The sequence below is a fragment of the Diceros bicornis genome, chromosome 26 (assembly GCF_020826845.1).
Source record: "Diceros bicornis minor isolate mBicDic1 chromosome 26, mDicBic1.mat.cur, whole genome shotgun sequence".
NCBI classification, from domain to species: domain Eukaryota; kingdom Metazoa; phylum Chordata; class Mammalia; order Perissodactyla; family Rhinocerotidae; genus Diceros; species Diceros bicornis.
This window is the reverse complement of record NC_080765.1, coordinates 29815455-29832536: the sequence shown is the minus strand read 5'-3', so window position 1 is coordinate 29832536 and position 17082 is coordinate 29815455. Positions and strand designations below refer to the sequence as shown.

Here is a 17082-nt window from a genome sequence, read left to right as displayed (position 1 = left end):
GAAATACATACTCCCAGTACAACTGCTGTTATGTAAGTTGACACTACATTTTTGGAATTCATATTGGATTATATCTATAATCTTTTTGTATATCTTTTGGTTCCACTTACAGGAATTTATTCTCAGGAAATAATTATTAATGTGCTGAGTTTTAGCTATATGTTCTGTTTTTATCCCAGTATTGTTTATAATAGTGAACTATTAGAAGCAAGCTCAATATCCAACAAGAAGAGATTAAATTGACAAATTATGGTACCCCCATTCAATGGAAGACTTATCTGACTATTAACTATGTTTTAACAGTCTCAACCTTTTTGCACCCCCTCCGCAGTGCAGCACCAAATTTTTGACAGATGGAATAGTAGGCTATAAATAGTCGATGGGTTACAGTGAAATAGCTGGTGCGTTAGTGGTGATACCAGTATTATCATTGAATTGCTGCTCTTTTAAAAGCATTTTATGAGAGGAGAAGATTTATATGAAAGAGTGTTCAATGGAAAAGGCTGCAAGATAGAATTTCTGTATGACCCCAGTTTTGTTTACAAGTTCCATGTGCATAATATGTACATGCATGTATTTATGTGTGCTGGCTGTATGTGCTCATATGAAAGACTAAAAGGATACACTCCAAAATACTAACTGTAGATGATGGGATACTAGGGGACTTTTTTTTCTTTATGCTTCTCTGTATTTTCTAAATTTTACAGAATAACCATGTAATACTTTTGAATTTGGCAGCAAGAAAGAAAGGCTTAGTGGCCTCACTTTTCTGACCAGTTTACTAATGTGGTTGAAAACAGATATTCTTTTATTGTACAGGTCTTTTTGTTTCCCTCTTCCTCTTCCCATCTACTGTGCATTAGCGGTCAGCTTCCATCATGGGCCTCTAGGAAAAAAAACTGATAAATCTGGCCTTAAGGGATTTGGATTTTTTCTTTAAGAATTAGCAAACATTTAAGAGATAGATTAGTTACCACATGATGAATCTGAGGCCTACTTAGAGGAAATGTGGCTCTAGAAACCACGTCTATACATTTGTGGTCATTCAGGTGCCTCTTTAAGACATTTGGATGCAGTTATTTATTATCTTTATATATTGGGTTCCTTCCTCATCCATCTTTCAACTCATTTCACAATTTCCTTTTTTCCCTTTCTTTTACTTAGATGCAAAACCAAATCTCATCTCCAGTGAACTATTTTTCAGTCAGTTGCTGACTACTGAATTCCTCAGAAGGTGACTGAAAAGTGAACAGTTGATGTGGTAATTGGGTGTTTGACGACTAATCATTTACAATCAGGTAAACCTCCCGGATGGCTGGCATCCATATGCTAACTGGAAGCAGGCATTCGGGCCTAATCAGTGGTTTGCCTTCAGTGGGGCCTAATGAGGCTGTTTTCTAAGGAAGAAAACAAGCTCCAAGCATAAAACGAGAGATGAAGAGTGTAGCAGGCATGCCATTTTTATTATGGTACCAAAGAGCACAACTCCAAGACAGCCATCTAGTTTTAAACAGGAACAGGAACTGAAAAAGCTGGTGCAGAAACGAAAAGAGTAGCCAACCTAGAAATCTAGTGCCCCTTAACGATGCCCGCTTTGCATGTAAGTGGGTAGTCAGACCTGTACAGATCAATAGTGACAGCAAAAAATATTCTGGGTGTGGGTCAGTAAAATGATATGGCCCTTGTTTTGGTTATTTTGAGTCATATGGGATTAAACATGTAGCTCAACTGTGGAGCCCAGAGACCAAAAATGCTTCATTATTTGGTGTTTGGAAACTTTATAGTACATGGGTGTATTGGCTTGGTTGTATTTGGCAAGTAGTATTTGTTGTAGCCAGCCCACACTGGCTTCGGTCCTCAGGCTTCAACTGGATATATATTCTTATTAGTATATTTGAAATAATCAAGGTAAGGAACAGTAAGCACAGTTTGAAAAGAAAAATTACTTTGTGCAAAGCTGGCTGGTCTTAGTCATGTGACCTAAGATTGTTTTACGGAAGTATAACCAGTTGGTTTATTTTCTTTTAAAAATTTTTTCTCTTCCCTCCCTCTCTCCCTCTCTCCCTCTCTGCTTTCCTTCATCCCTCTTTTCTTTTCTTTTGGACTTTTGAGATTGGTTGATGTAGAATGTCATGTGTTCCTACCCAACCCTAACTGGAACTGCTGTCTTAGCTTGCTGCTGCAGTACATTTTAGGACAAAAAGTCTTTTAAAAGCATGAAAATAGCAGCAGACGGTCTCGTTTGTTTTGGCAGAGGAAACAGCTTTCCTTCCCAATAGCTCTGGGTAAGACCTAATCTCCAAAGGTGATCTTGTAAGTTCCAAGTGACAGCAAACGACTCTGCATTTAAAGTACTCCTTCAATCTTTCCTCCTTATTGCAAGTTTACTTTCTAGGAAGTAGTTTACAAATGGACACCACCCATTTCCCATCTTTTTCTCAAGTCGTTCTGCAACTGCGAGGTGGGATCCAGGGGCTCTCGTGGTCTTGCTTTATCCCCCAGGGGAATGGCTTCTGCCAGTACAGCCGCTTCAGCCCCTGGCAGCTAGAGAAAAGCTTTCTGAGGAATTCATGTACTCATGTTCTCTGGCCTTTGGGTGTATGGCATATATGGTAAGAAATAAAAACATGCACCCAACTAGCTCTACAAACTGTTTAGATGAAAGTTGGAATGATGGTTTTTTTATTGCTAATATGTAGAAACACTGGCATTTGTCAGTGACTTCTTGCTTCTGAATAGACTCTGGGTGGGAACAGAATGGGAGGGGTGCATTGGATCAGTCCTTTCTCCCCAGGAAGTCTCAGAGGAGATCTCAAGTGCCTTGCTGACACTGGGTTTTGGTGCCAGCATTTACCTTCTGTTTTTTAGCTCCTCATTTCACAAGGCTGTTCTTTGGGCCACAGGCTCTCCATCAGCAGCCAGTGCAGCATTCCCCTAAGTGGGCTTCTTGACCCAACCAGCTGCAGCAATGAGCCACCTTGCTCTGGTCTGTTTTTTTGTTTGTTTGTTTGTGAGGAAGATCAGCCCTGAGCTAACATCCATGCTAATCCTCCTCTTTTTGCTGAGGAAGACTGGCTCTGAGCTAACATCTGTTGCCAATCCTCCTCCCTTTTTTCCCCAAAGCCCCAGTAGATAGTTGTATGTCATAGTTGCACATCCTTCTAGTTGCTATATGTGGGACACGGCCTCAGCATGGCCGGAGAAGCCGTGCGTCGGTGCACACCCGGGATCCGAACCCCGGCCGCCAGTAGCGGAGCGCGCGCACTTAACCACTAAGCCACGGGGCTGGCCCTGCTCTGGTCTGTTTTCCATGTGTTAGGGCCTGTTGCTGACCCTGCAGAGATCAAACTAAGATGACTGAGAGGGAAGGTTGCAAAAACTGTGTCATCTTTTTACCCCTTGTTCACGTTGGAGTAGTCCTGCTCTCTCTCTCCTTTTGGACTTCTTATTTTCTCTTGACTCTGACAGGCCTGGGCAAGAAGTGTGAGAGCCATTCACTAAGGAGGCAAAGTGCCTGTCCTCAGAAGGCTTGCAAATTCAAAACTTCAGCCTCTTTAGATGCCCAAAAGAGAAGCTTGTCCCAGAATATTGGGCCTGGAAGGACTAGTCCATACCCCTCATTTTAATGTTGGGGTCACAGAAACTCAGAGAGGTTAAGTGACTTGTTCAAGGGCACACATTGCTTAGGGAGATCCCAGACCAGAACTGAGGGCTACCTGGGAGTTTACTCCGTTCATATTAACTCACTAGCTCTGGAGTATACTTAGGTGTTGATAATGTACCTTTTCTTCTTGGGCCATCATCATCTCCTTAGAGGAAGGGTATATCCTCGCACACGTCAGAGCAGAGAACAGTAGTGAGGCCGGTGATGCAGAACGGAGAGTGTAGAATCAGACTGCTTGGGTTTGAATCTTTTTTGCTTTATAGACTGGCTATATGACCTCAGAGCTAATCCATTAAACTCTATCTATTCAGTTTCCCCTTCTGTAAAATGAACATTATATTATCTTCCTCCTAGGGTTGTAGTGGGTTAAATGTGACAGTTCCTATCAATCCCCTCAATACATATAGGTAATTTAAAAGATATTGCTATAAATAAATGTTTTCAAATCACCTCTCAAACATGGACCAACCAGATTGGCACTTTGCCTCCTTCCTTTCCATTTCGTGCTTCCAGTCGTTTAATGACCATAACAAGACCCACCGTCTCTATGAAACCTTCCCATGGGGTGGACTTTTGGAGTCTGACCGATTGGTTTTATTTCCTAGTCCCACTGCTTAGTAGTTAAAAATACTCAGTTTCCTAATCTGTCAAAGCTCTGACAACCTAGGTTGTTGTGAGGTTTGAAGGTGGTGATGCATATGAAGCGTGTAGCCCCATGTTGCACAAATATATCAGTTGTTCTTCATCAATCCCTTCACCTTCTTTCCATAGCACTAGTTCATGCTCCTCTCTCCTTTTCCTGTCTCCATTTGCACTCTTTCTTTGTGTGGTTTAGCCCTTCATGGTTGTTCTGTTCCATAAGAGGCAATTCTGTCTCAGCAGTAGATAGTAAGTCCTAGAAAACAGGGACTTGCCTGATTGTCACTTCATGGAACTGCCTAAGAGACAGAAACAGCTTCCTGATCCCTCTTTGGAGCCAGAGCATCCACAGGGACTGCAGCCTCTGGGATTGCCTTTGGCCTCGCAATGCCAGCTCCAGGCCTGGGGCCAGGCAGGCAGCCAAGCCCATCCCCAGGAACAGCAGCCGGGGCTGGCACAGGGGAGGAGGGAGGCTGGAGGCTGATGTGCAGAGAGGGAGAGAGGGAGGGAGGCAGAAGCAATTGGAGCTGAGATTGAAGGAGAAAAGCTGGAGGCTGATCTTGGTCCAGCATAAGCTGAGCAGAGTTACTTTCTTCAGTCCTTCAGGTAAACCCGCAAAGTTATAACCACCTAGAAGTAGGTTTCCTGGGTTTGTGGGGTTTTTTTGTTTTGTTTCCTTTGTTTTTCTTCCTGCCTTTCCTTTCTCCCCACCCCTCCTTGTCCCTGGCTCCATTCAACTCATTTATGCCACTTAGCTGAAGCAGGAGAGCAGAGTCACTTATTTCGAGAACAGGAGAGCTGCTGTGGGCATCTGGGGAGTTCTGCATACCTGAACTGCCCCAGGAGAGCTGGACTGGCTCCTGAAAAGAGCACTGTTCTAGGAGAAAGGAGGCTTGATTCCGTCACCAACTTTGTGATAACAACAACAACAACTATAGTAAAGGCTAACACTTACTGAATACTTTCTGTGAGCAAGGTATTGGGCAGACATTTTATGTGGATTATCTCATTTACTCTGCCCACCAGTAGTTGATGTACATCTGTCCCATTTTAAAGTTACATGCTGATGGTCACGCAGTTGGCGCCATCACCGTGATTCAGATCCAGATTTGTCTGCTCCCAGAGCTCATCCTCTTAGTTACTCTGCTCCTGTTTCTTCCTTCCTGGATAGTTCCTTGACCTTGGTGTACCTCCATTTCTTTTACTATGAAATGTTGGTAATTACTTCACAGAGCTACATTTATATATAACTGTTATAATGTACTAACAAATACAAAGTGGTGTTCATTAATAGTGATGCTCTGGTAGTGATGAAATTTGGCTCTGGGGTGCCCAGATTGTGCTCAGGGTGTCCACTTCAGAGAGGTGGCAGGAGGACCGGCTGAGAAGGCAGTTCCATTAAATGAGTAGCAAGCTAGAAATCCTGTCTTTCGCAAACCTACAGAGCTGGGACTAAGTGGAAAGGGGAAGTAGTCTGGAACTGGCTGGAAGCTTCCCCCAGGTTAGGGACAGGGAGTGACCAGCGATTCAAATTGTCCGTAGGGCATAGCAAATACCCCAACTTGATTTTATTCAGGATCAATCGCAAGGAAGTCTTATCGAGAACCTGATCCCCCAGGTATTTCTGGGCAGTGGTGCCTTTGAGCAGGGTCAGTGCTGGTGGTTCAAGAGAGTGTTTCTGAACAGGACCAAGTGCGTGACTCAAGGCAGGGGTAGGCATCTTGGCTCTGTCTGGGGAAGCTGAAGCCTGCAGCCCATTGTTCAGATGGGACAAGATGGGGCTTCCATCAGGCTAACTAGATACTCTTCGGTTGTTAATAATAATGATAGCTGCCATATCAGGTGTTTTCTGTGTGATGAGCAACGTGTGCCAGGTACCCTTTGTCTCCATTTCCTGCCTGAATCCTTACAACAGCTCTATGAGGCAGATACCATTTTGCAGGTTGAGGAAATTCAGGTTTCGATCAGGGTCAAACAATAACCAGTGGCAGAGTTGGGCTTTAATTTCAGAGCTGGATCTTTTAACCACGCCAGTGGACTGAAACATCACAGGTTTAGGGCCTCTGGACTAATCCTACTCCCTACCTCTGGTGAGGCTGAGCCCAAGGGCATCTTGCCTACTTGGATCAGGTGGCAGGGCTTGCTGGGAGAGGGTAGTGGGTAGGGCACCCTTCTTGCACACTGGGTACAGACCATGTGTTGTTCTGTTTCCAGTGGGTGATGGTAAAACTCGTGCTCTGGGATTGCTGTGGACCCATCCATTGGTGGGCCTTCCCTAGTTGCTCTGGTGTGGGTGAGCAGTCTAGCCTAGTGGTAGAGGTCATGGTTTCTCAAGCCAGACAAACCAGGTTCTGTTTAATTGATCTTGGGTGATTTACTTTGTGCCTCAGTTTCCCCATCTTTAAATGGGGTTGTGGTGAGGATATATGAGTTTTAATGTCCATAAAGTGCTTAGCATAGTGCCTGGCATGATATGAAGTGTTCAATAATTGATAACTGCTATTATTAGCTATTAGCCAATGGCTAGTGGGTCCAGGGAGACTCTCAACTTTAAAACATTTGATGTGCTGCCAGCCTGGGACACAGGGCTAGACACTGTGATTGAGCCTGGGGAAAGCTCGGGAGCAGAGCTGTTTTCCCAAAGAAAGAGGTAGACACGAAAGCAGGGAGCCCTTTGAGTAATCAGGGGGCTGTACTCACCATCAGATCTGAAAATCTTTTCTTCTGGCTTGAGATCACCACTCACTGCAACACTCAGCTGGAATGGGGGCATTTCAAAGAAAGGGACCAGAATGGAAGAAGGGATCCGACCTTCTGTCACTTGCTGATTGATCATCTGTCCAAATTGGTTTTCCCCTCCTTTTTCTCATCTGCTGGCCATGTTAAAAGCCTTCAGGTGTCAGCTGGTTCTGCTGTGTCAGGTCATCAAAGATGCTTTTACATGCAGGGCCAGTTGGGTAAATGGGATTAGGGCCTCTTTGGGAGGCCTAGCTGTTCTGTCCCTACCTGAAGGCCTTGGTGCCGGGATTTGGGGGAAGCTGGTATAATGAAGCATCTGCCTGGTGGGGGCAGGGGTTAGTGGCCTGGGGTAGGTAGGTCAGATAGAGGCCAGGAAATCCTCTTATCCTGCTAGGTACCTGGGCCTCCCTCAGCAGCAGGAGCTGAGCAGCAAACCCTGGTGAGTCAGCATGCCTGGGAATTAGTTGTCAGTCTGTGAGCATGTGGGGTTTGTGTAAGTTTGGGCCTTTTGTTTCCTTCAGCACTCTGGTCTTTAGAAACACAAATCTGGAGACCAGACCCTCCACATGGTATTACAGTCCTGCTTGTTTTGAGATAATTCAGCTCAAACAGTTGCTTCCGTTGTATGCTGGTCTGCCCAGAATTAACTCTTTGCCTGTTAAAATTTTAATAGGTTGTGCTTACGGCTTACTAGCTGTACTCTTAAAGCATAAAAAGACAGAAGAAACTTACTTGGGTCTGTCATTTTCCACACCAAAAACCCTTGTAAGGGTTTCAGGGTGTTTTTGAAGCCTAAGTGAAACTGCAAGCCTTGAGGGCATGTGTAGACATGTCTCTGTCATTTATTCTCCGAGTGTGGAAAAATGGGACACACCCTGATACCATGCATCTCACTAACTACAGGGATGCTTCTGGTCTTCATTTTAAACTTGTACACTCAGAACTTACCCTAGAATTCCTTTTGAAGATAACTCCACATTTATCCAGGCTCTATTTCGAGGGAGCTAAAGTTCTTTAGGTAAAGTTTAAAGCTCCAACATTCCATAAAAAGCACCCTTCTCCCCACCGCCAGTCTCCTAAGAGCTTTGAATTTGGATCATGAAGGTCCATGAAAGCTCCCTAGAGCTGGAGGGGCGTGGGACTGACATTGATTTGGTCTGCTTCCCCTACTATACTTCTGGCTCCTGGTGTAAATTTCTGTTAACATTGTAGTTTCAGTCGTTATTATAGCAGATGGCAGAATTTTACAGGTATTAAATTGTAGATGGATCTTCTAGTGGACTAGCTGAAGGTAAGAATAAGAGTCCTGAGTAGACAGAGTCTTCAGAGAAATCACCTCACCCCTGACAGAAATTTCTAGCAATTCTTTAAAAAACACTTTAATTATATAAGTAATAAATAAACCACCATGACAAGTTTGTTATGTAACAGTGCAGACTTTTCTTTTTCATCCAGTAATTATCCTACCATTTAGAGGTTGTATTTGGGTAAATCAGCCCTCCTTTTAAAGTAGAGACACCCTCGTGGAGGACCGAGCCTGCAGGCCCTGTAGGACATTCATGTTTAGTGTGAACTTGGCTTGCATTTCTACATACAGCCTTGCAGAGGACCTGAGGGGGGAGAACAAGAAGCTTGGGGACTGGGAACCTTGGCATGGAGTATAGGCTTGGTGGATGGCTCCTATGGATGGGCAGAGGAAGGGTGGAGCAAGGGTATTTCACCTACTGTGTGGGAGAGTCCCAGAAAGGAATTTGAAAAGATCAGAGACAAATTTTACTTTGCTATTTGGCTAGGACTCTACTTGTAGTCTTGACTCGGCAAATCCTTTACCTCATCTTAGGCCATTATGAAACTGTATAGTTGTCTTGGTTGTGGCCACCCCTTCTCCCTACTCAACCTACTTAAACAGAAAATCTGAGGTTTTTGACATTAGAGACTAGAAGATGACTCTTATTTGCACCTTCTGGCTTAACCCAGGTCCAAATAATTTTCTTATGTAATGGCAAGTTGGCAAGACAGATTTCCTTTGGAATACTTCTGGCAAAACTGTAGTCTTCCTTGATGCATTCTGCACATGAATCAACCTCTTTGTAACCTATGTTACCTTAAGAATTTTAGGAATTTTCCATATTTGTTCTCCATATGTGCCCTAGCCACTGCATTTCCAAAGTGAAGGTATTAGAGCTGGCTTACAAGGGAGGTGGTGTAAACTCAGGGTATCTCCCTGGTTCATGGTTGGCTCACTGAAATACAGTGGTGCCCCAGTGCAGAGTCCTTAGAGAGGAGTTTGCATACCCCGTCTCCCTTTCCAGTGGTGACTACTCTCTAATTTTCTTCCAGGTTGGCTGGCTCCTCTGGCTGATGGCATGTTGAGGCACATGGGCCAGTGGCAGCGAGGGCATCCAGTCCAGAGGGGGCCACTCTAGAGGCCAGGCCATCAGCACCATGGGCCAGTGTGTCACCAAGTGCAAGAATCCCTCATCAACCCTGGGCAGCAAGAATGGAGACCGCGACCCCAGCAGCAAGTCACACAGCAGGCGGGGTGCAGCCCACCGTGAGGAACAGCCACCAGCCTGTGGCAAGCCAAGTGGGGATATCCTTGTCAATGGGACCAAGAAGGCAGAGGCTGCCACTGAGGCCTGCCAACTGCCAACATCCTCGGGAGATGCTGGGAGGGAACCCACGTCCAATGCCGAGGAGTCTTCCCTGCAGAGGTTGGAAGAACTGTTCAGGCGCTACAAGGACGAGCGGGAGGATGCAATTTTGGAAGAAGGCATGGAGCGCTTTTGCAATGACCTATGTGTTGACCCCACAGAATTTCGAGTGCTGCTCTTGGCTTGGAAGTTCCAGGCTGCTACCATGTGCAAATTCACCAGGTTAGTCACAAATACTTCATGTCACCAGGTGAGCAGAGGAGGAAAGAGAGCACCATTGGGCCGTGGTGCCCAGCTAGAATAGAACTGGGTTGGCTTCATAGGGTTTTGGGTAAGTCCTTTTTTCTTTTACTGACCAATTTCTCTAAAGCTATTCAGCCTCTGAATAACTGGACACCGACCATTTTTGCCTTAAGTTAAATGAGGAATAATCCATGTTGAGCCACATGGCAAAGGTGCTGCCCAGCCCCACTGCTGTTTCAGACCTTTATCTTTTCTCTTACTCTTTTACTTGTCAATTCACTCACTTCCTCACTTGATATTTATTGTACACCTATCATGTGCCAGGCTCTGTGAGTGCCAATGGGGTTATGCCTCTGTCACTGCATCAAGCTAGTTGCCCCTTCTACCTCTTCGCACGTTGCCCTCGGCCAGCCTCTTGTCCAACAAGGACAGCTGGCCCCAGTTATCAAGCAGTAGTTGTGCATACCATCATGGTCATGTGTCACTATCGAGGTTGTTTGTGGGGAGGACATGGCAGGGTTACCCCAAGGTGTGGTTTGCAGAGCACTAGGTTGTATATAAGAATTGACTTGAGAAATCCCCCCATATAATTTCTAGCCCCTGGGTAGGTTACCTGACAGACCTCACTCAGATGCCTTATATCTGCAGTGGATACAGCAGTCTCTGAGAAGATGATCAATGTGAGAAAATGTTGTAAGCTGAAGGTTTATATAGATGTTAAAAATACAGTTTTTGTTTTTTAATAATAGAACTTTGATCTCTGGTGGCAGAGTTACCCAGGTTCATCCAGAATCTTTGGCTACAAAAATCTCCCTTGGCAGTCACCAAAAATATTCCAAAAACAAATAATCCATAGAGAATCAAAAGGAAAGCAGGAAAACTTCCCATCTGGGAGGCGAGTCTGCAGCTTAATCACTATTGCAGAATGGGAGACAGGGCGCATGGAGCCGGAGACTTGAGTTTACCTTTGGAAAGATGAATAAATGAATGAATGAACCATTATCAGCTGCCTGCCATGTGCCAGGCACTGTTAGAAGCAGTTGACATATTAACTTGTTTAGTCCTCACCAAAACCCTATAAAGGGTTTTGACAGATGAAGAAATAGGATTAATTAGCAGAGGAGCTGGAATTCAAATCCAGGCCATCCAGCCTCAAAGCCATGCTCTTAATTACTATACTACATTGCCTCTCAGTAAATGATATTGTTTACAATTATTAATTGTGCCCCCTCCTTCCTGTTGCAGGAAGGAGTTTTTTGATGGCTGCAAAGCAATAAGTGCAGACAGCATTGATGGGATCTGTGCTCGGTTCCCTAGCCTCTTAACAGAAGCCAAACAAGAGGATAAATTCAAGGATCTCTACCGGTTTACATTTCAGTTTGGCCTGGACTCTGAAGAAGGGCAGCGCTCACTGCATCGGGAAATAGCCATTGCCCTATGGAAACTAGTCTTTACCCAGAACAATCCTCCAGTATTGGACCAATGGCTAAACTTCCTAACAGAGAACCCCTCGGGGATCAAGGGCATCTCCCGGGACACTTGGAACATGTTCCTTAACTTCACTCAGGTGATTGGCCCTGACCTCAGCAACTACAGTGAAGATGAGGCCTGGCCAAGTCTCTTTGATACCTTTGTGGAGTGGGAGATGGAGCGAAGGAAAAGAGAAGAGGAGAGGAGAGGTGCACTCAGCTCAGGGCCCGAGGGCTTGTGTCCCGAGGAGCAGACTTAGTGGCTCTGTCCCACGAGCAGCAGCAAGAATCTGCCTGCTGCCCTGCAGCCAACCGAGGAATTGGACCTTTCTGGAAATTACTGAAGATCCGGATATTTTCTACTTTACACCTTTCTCTGCCTTGTATCTGAAAGGGCTCTAAAATGCTGTATCATGTTTTAGGCACTTTCTTCACTTTTTGGTTATTTTGGTTATTTCTTTTTTGGGGGGAGTCCCCCAAAATATTTGAACCTGGCTACATGTTGTGTATCTTTTTTTTTAAGCCTTCAGATAGAATAGCCTGCCATTTCTTGCACAAATTAGATTTTTTTTGTGGGGGAGGGTGTAGGGCAGGGCAGGGGGAATGGGACAGTTAGGTTGAATTAACATTACAAAATAATACAGTGCCAGATCTCAGTTTTGCATATTCTGTTTTTCAGGGCAGGTCTGTACTGTGTGTAGTGCTGTTTACATGGTTGAATTTAGGTTGTAATAATTATTTTTAAAGATTTACACAGAGTTGAATAGCAGTGTTAACTGTTAACCACATTGCATTAATTCCCAGGCGAATTAAAGCTCTTGGAGAGCAAAGGCCAGCCAAGAGCGTTTAGTCTGGTGACAACCCCCTTTTAAGCTAATTTATCCAAAACCCTTATTTTCCTCACTTCTTGCTCATTCCTTCTTTCGCCTGTTGCATTTCGCATTGAGTTAATCCATCAACATGCTGCACCTGTCAGTCAAGTGAGCAGTTTTTTTTTAGAACACGTACTGAGAACCACTTAAGCACTGAATGCAGAGAAAGCAGTGCTACCTCAGTTTTGCTGGAAGTAGACTTTGATAGTTTTCTTTCTTTGATGAATTTTCTGTATTTTCATGTTGTAAGTGGAAATACTTTTTTTTTTTTTTTTTTTTTTCATTTGCCTTGGAGCCAAAGTTTCTGTTCCTAGTGGTCGGAAAACTGTGCCTGCCGGCCAACTGACTTGAAGGAAAACTGTGGTATGGAGCTCTGCTTGAATTTTTTTTTTTTATAATTTGTTTGAATATCATCAGCTTACTTGTCTGGCAAGTGCAGAAGGCTGGGGCTGGCCTGAACTCTGCCAAACAAATATAGACGTGTATTTAATAGTTAAACATGTGCCCTTTCCCTTCTTGCTGCACCCATGTTGTCACTTAGCCCCCAGGAGTTATTTATTATCTTCTTTGTTAATGTCAGGCTCATTTGGGGTAAGGTGATGACTGTTTAGGTTTACATGACCCTCCTCTCCTTCTCCTACCCCCAAATATGTATATATACATATATAAGATATGTATATATTTTACCTATATAAAATATATATGTACACATATATGTATCTATATGCCTTTGTTTCTTTGCCTGCTAAAACTGGCCATAAAAGAGGGAGCTGCCTTCAATATATAAAGTATAAGAAGAGTGCCAGGGAATCATAATGGAGGCTTTTGAATCTGAATTTGGACCATTTTCACTAAGAGAAGATGAATTTTCTCAGCCCTTTCCTCACAAGAGGGAGGAGCCCAGTTCCCCAGACTCCTCCACATGCTCGCTCCGTAAGGCCAGCTTTGGCCAAACTGCCACACGAGAGCTGACTCTGGTCCTACCTGGTTTCAGTAGAGGGTCCTCTTGTTATTTTTCCATTAAAAAAATGTCCTCAAAAAAGTGTACTGGAAGAGTGGGTGGCAGGAACTTGTACAGTTCAGCTTCCAACACTTTGGAACAGATTGAAAAGGGAATCTTTTAAATAAAAACTTATAAAAATATTTATACTCTTGAGGTAGAGTTTGTCTATTAAACATTTGGAGTTTTCTCTCCTAACTACCCCCTTTCCCTCCCAGGTATATGTTTCTCAGCCTGGGCAGGAATTGCTTAGAGTTCCTTTATTAGTAGCCTTATGGCTCTGGGCTCCCATCTTTACAAAGATTATTATTTAAGGAGTTTCTGCAGTCGATATTTTTCTGAAATTGACATTGACATAGGGAACATACTTGGAGTTTGATTTTTTTTTTTTTTTTTTAATCCAAACCTGACAGTTGCTCCTACTAGGGGGTGGATGGGAAACTTGAAAATCATATACAGTAGGTTAGCAGTACTGCTGGAAAGCTGAAGAGGGTCTCAGGCCTGATGTCTGGCTTTGTTCTAGCCTAAGACACAAGATCCTTGTATAAAGAATTTCTAGGGGCCCTAGCAGGTTCTGTGGGCTCAACTGTAGTTGAGGTGCCCAGACTGAGGTCTTAAAGAGACCACCTTCTCATCTAACCAGTCTGCAACCCCGTTTTCCTGATTCTTAATTGGGTAGAGGTTGAATAAGGGAAAAGGCAGGCTGCTCCTAGCCAGGTAAGGCTCTTTCTGTCCCAGATCAGAAGGGTGTATGGAGAAAAGTGCAGAAGAGAGGGAGGCGTGGAGGATCCTGAGGACTCTGGAGGAACTGGATTCCTTCCTCAGCCTACAACAAGGCATTCCATGCATTAGGTGTACTACAGGGGGTGGATTTTGTTTTTTAATTAACTATTCAGCTTCCCTGCCCCCAACAAAAGAGCCATTTAAAAAATTATTTTTGGTTATATTTTTAATAATCTATTTGTTACAAAAATGCAAATGAGAAGCCAGAAAAGAGAACAGTCAGGGAGGGACTTACAGGTTCCTTTCAGGTTTGAGTCCTTGACGCAAGGAATTCAAGCTTCTGCAGTAGCTCTGGGCAAATGCTTGACTTGCCCATGACCATAGGAAAAGCAGTTTTTCTGCAAAGGGATCCAAGGTGGGGTGTGTGTAGGGTTTGCAGTCATACTTCTGGGAAATGAAAGGTCCCTGTTCCTCTTAACCTAGAAATAGGTTTGCTGCTTAATGAGTGAGGAGTAATTGTGTGGAAGTGGCCAAATGCATGCCCCTCAGGTGAGCCGGTGCACCCTTCACTTTAACAATGTAACACCGGGTGGTGTGAAGAGGGGCAGGATGTGGATGCCATTTTGAAAACAGGCAAATATCTGAGGGTGACTACAACAAACAATGTGTGCCGGGAAACTGCTTGGTTTTTGGCAAACGGTTTTGTGAGCTTTCTGTGATGTTTCTTTAGCAATTTATTAGAAAGCTGTATGAGATGAAGTGTGGATTCACTGAATTGCTCTTTCGCCATCCCTGCGCAATATGAATGTATCATTCTTAACCCCACCTCGTGTAACGACACTTTGCTATGCTTCGGCTGATTGCCTCAGCAGTCCTCCCTCATCCTTGCCAGATATGCCCACATATGTGAGTTGGGTCCAAAACCCCATACTTACCCTTGTGATGGGAGAAGAAACATCTAGAGCTGGATGAAGGTCCAAATTTCAACCAAGCCCCCAAGCCCAAGGAAATCCTATTAAACTTCCCTAAGGAAGGCACAAACTAGCCTTCTTGGAAAAGAAGAAAGGATTAATCCACACAGTATTAGTCGGTCTTTGAAACAGTACTGATCTTCCAGGGGCTGGTGTCAAAATTCAGTCCTCAGTGCTGGAGCCTGCAGGGTGTGGGACTCCATAGTTCATGTGATGGCCTCATATACTATACTATGCCAAATGGTATTAAACACTGGTGGGAAATTACTGGGATAAGGACTTGGGTCTAAAAGTTTAAAAACCAAAACATATCTGTATTTACAACTGTTTGGTTTGCCACATTTAAAATAAAGTCTTCAATGCAGTGAAGCCCAAAGGTACACCCAATTATACACTTATAAGGGCTGGAAGGAAGCTGCTAGGTTTTGTTTTGTTTTAGTTGCCTGCTCTGCCATTTTTCTTGTGTCTCTAATTTTTGGTTAGTGATGACTTGAACATCTTGGTAACTGACAAAGGTCTTCCTTAGGGGACTCCAGCAGTATCTTGTTTAAACAGCTGAAAGGACTATTAAAAGTTATTAAAGTGTGTTAATTGGGACTCATTTGAGGGTGTGAGATAGTCATCCTCCTCTTACTCCACAATCTGTTTTCCGAATCATATGGAGAGGGTGGTCCTCACCCCCCGACCCCCACCCCTTCAGAGTTTATTCCTATTGTAAACTGTAATTATAGCACATATCCAGTTTAACCTGGACTGGGACTGCATTTTAGTGAGGATCTGGTGTTTTTCCTTACTGAAAGACAAAATTGATGCTTGAGCACTGTTGCAGAAGCCAAGATGGTTCAAATAGCTTTGAGTAACCATCAGGTTCTGCTTCTGATTCAGGTGCTGGGGCATCACGTCCTCCCTATTCTTCTTGGAAACTCAGCCTGCTCTTCCAGATACCTACTACTTCTATCACCCATCTACTACTTTCAACACAAATCTTGGACATTGCCAAAGGAAGCCATTCAGCAGCTGCTGTGTTCCCCCCCCCCCCCCCGCCCACACACATTTATTCTGGGAGAAGTGTCTTCCCTCTGACCCTGGCCCCCAGCCCTGACTCTGTGATTAATTGCCCTTACTTGTTGCACTAATGAGTATGATTCTAGGTTTCAAAGGGGGAATTTGAAGCAATAGGCAAATGGGGCTTGGATGAATTGGTCCTACAGATACCCTGCCTTAACCCACTGAGGTGATGAGTCTACTCCTCATGTGAGCCTCCACCTTTGTGAATTCCTCTTGGTTTGTGACCACGGTGTCTGTTTCTTGAGGTTGTACAAACTTGTTGACAAAAGTAATACTTTCGTTTGTATTCTCTGCACTGCTGCACTCTCCAAATAGCCCCTTGAATATTTTTATTAACTTGTTACACACATTTTTGTCTTTGTCTACATTCTTTCTTTCTTTAGATGTTTTTTTATTTGGAAGATTACCTGCTGTTGGATTTAATAAATTTGTTTACTTGACTATTGACAATTCTGCAACAACAACAACAAAATAGTGACTTTATTCTGGGGCAAGATTTACCCTGGCAGCCTATTCCAATGTGATATTGGAAAGCAATTCCTATGCTTGGAAAACATGGAAATTGACTTCCCACTCACCGAGCTTAATGGGCTTTGGGGTCCCAGTACTTGTAGGCAAAAAGCAAATGAGTCCTCACAGGGTCCCTACCTAGTCTTACCTTAGGCAACTGATGTGAATTCCCATGAGAAATAACAAAAAATGAATTTGAGCACTGTGCTAAACGGATGGCTCCTACATCTATCAGGTAGGCAGTGGTTAAGGCAAAGGAGATAAGCTGAAACTGTCAAGTGCTATTGCTGTGTGACCTTTGGCGAGTTAGTGAAATTCTGAGTTTTCTTTTGTCTGTAAAATCAAGAGACTGTTATTCCAGAGTGTTAGGATTTAAAAGAAAGTCTATAAAGCATCTAAGACATATAAATTTAAGGTTCCAGAAGGATGTCAGGTGAGTAACTCAGGGACTCCAGAAGGGCGGGGGGGGGGGGGGTTGGCATGGTCACACATGACCTTTCACAAGTCACTGCCCCTCTTAGGGGCTCAAC

General features: G+C 44.0%; 1 protein-coding gene across 3 annotated transcripts in view; it reads left to right on the top strand.

Annotated features, from left to right (window-relative positions):
• Positions 1-16482, top strand: part of DCUN1D3 (defective in cullin neddylation 1 domain containing 3) — a 36820-nt gene extending 20338 nt beyond the window's left edge. For 2 of the 3 annotated variants that reach the window (XM_058569902.1, XM_058569901.1), the window contains exons 2-3: positions 9383-9918; positions 11185-16482. In XM_058569902.1, coding sequence (XP_058425885.1) covers positions 9488-9918; positions 11185-11668 — 915 coding nt within the window. In that variant the 5' untranslated portion in view covers positions 9383-9487 and the 3' untranslated portion in view covers positions 11669-16482. Of the gene's footprint in view, positions 1-1164; positions 1299-9382; positions 9919-11184 lie in introns of all 3 variants that reach the window. The other variant, XM_058569900.1, reaches the window with a different exon arrangement.
• The last annotated feature ends 600 nt before the right edge of the window (positions 16483-17082 follow it).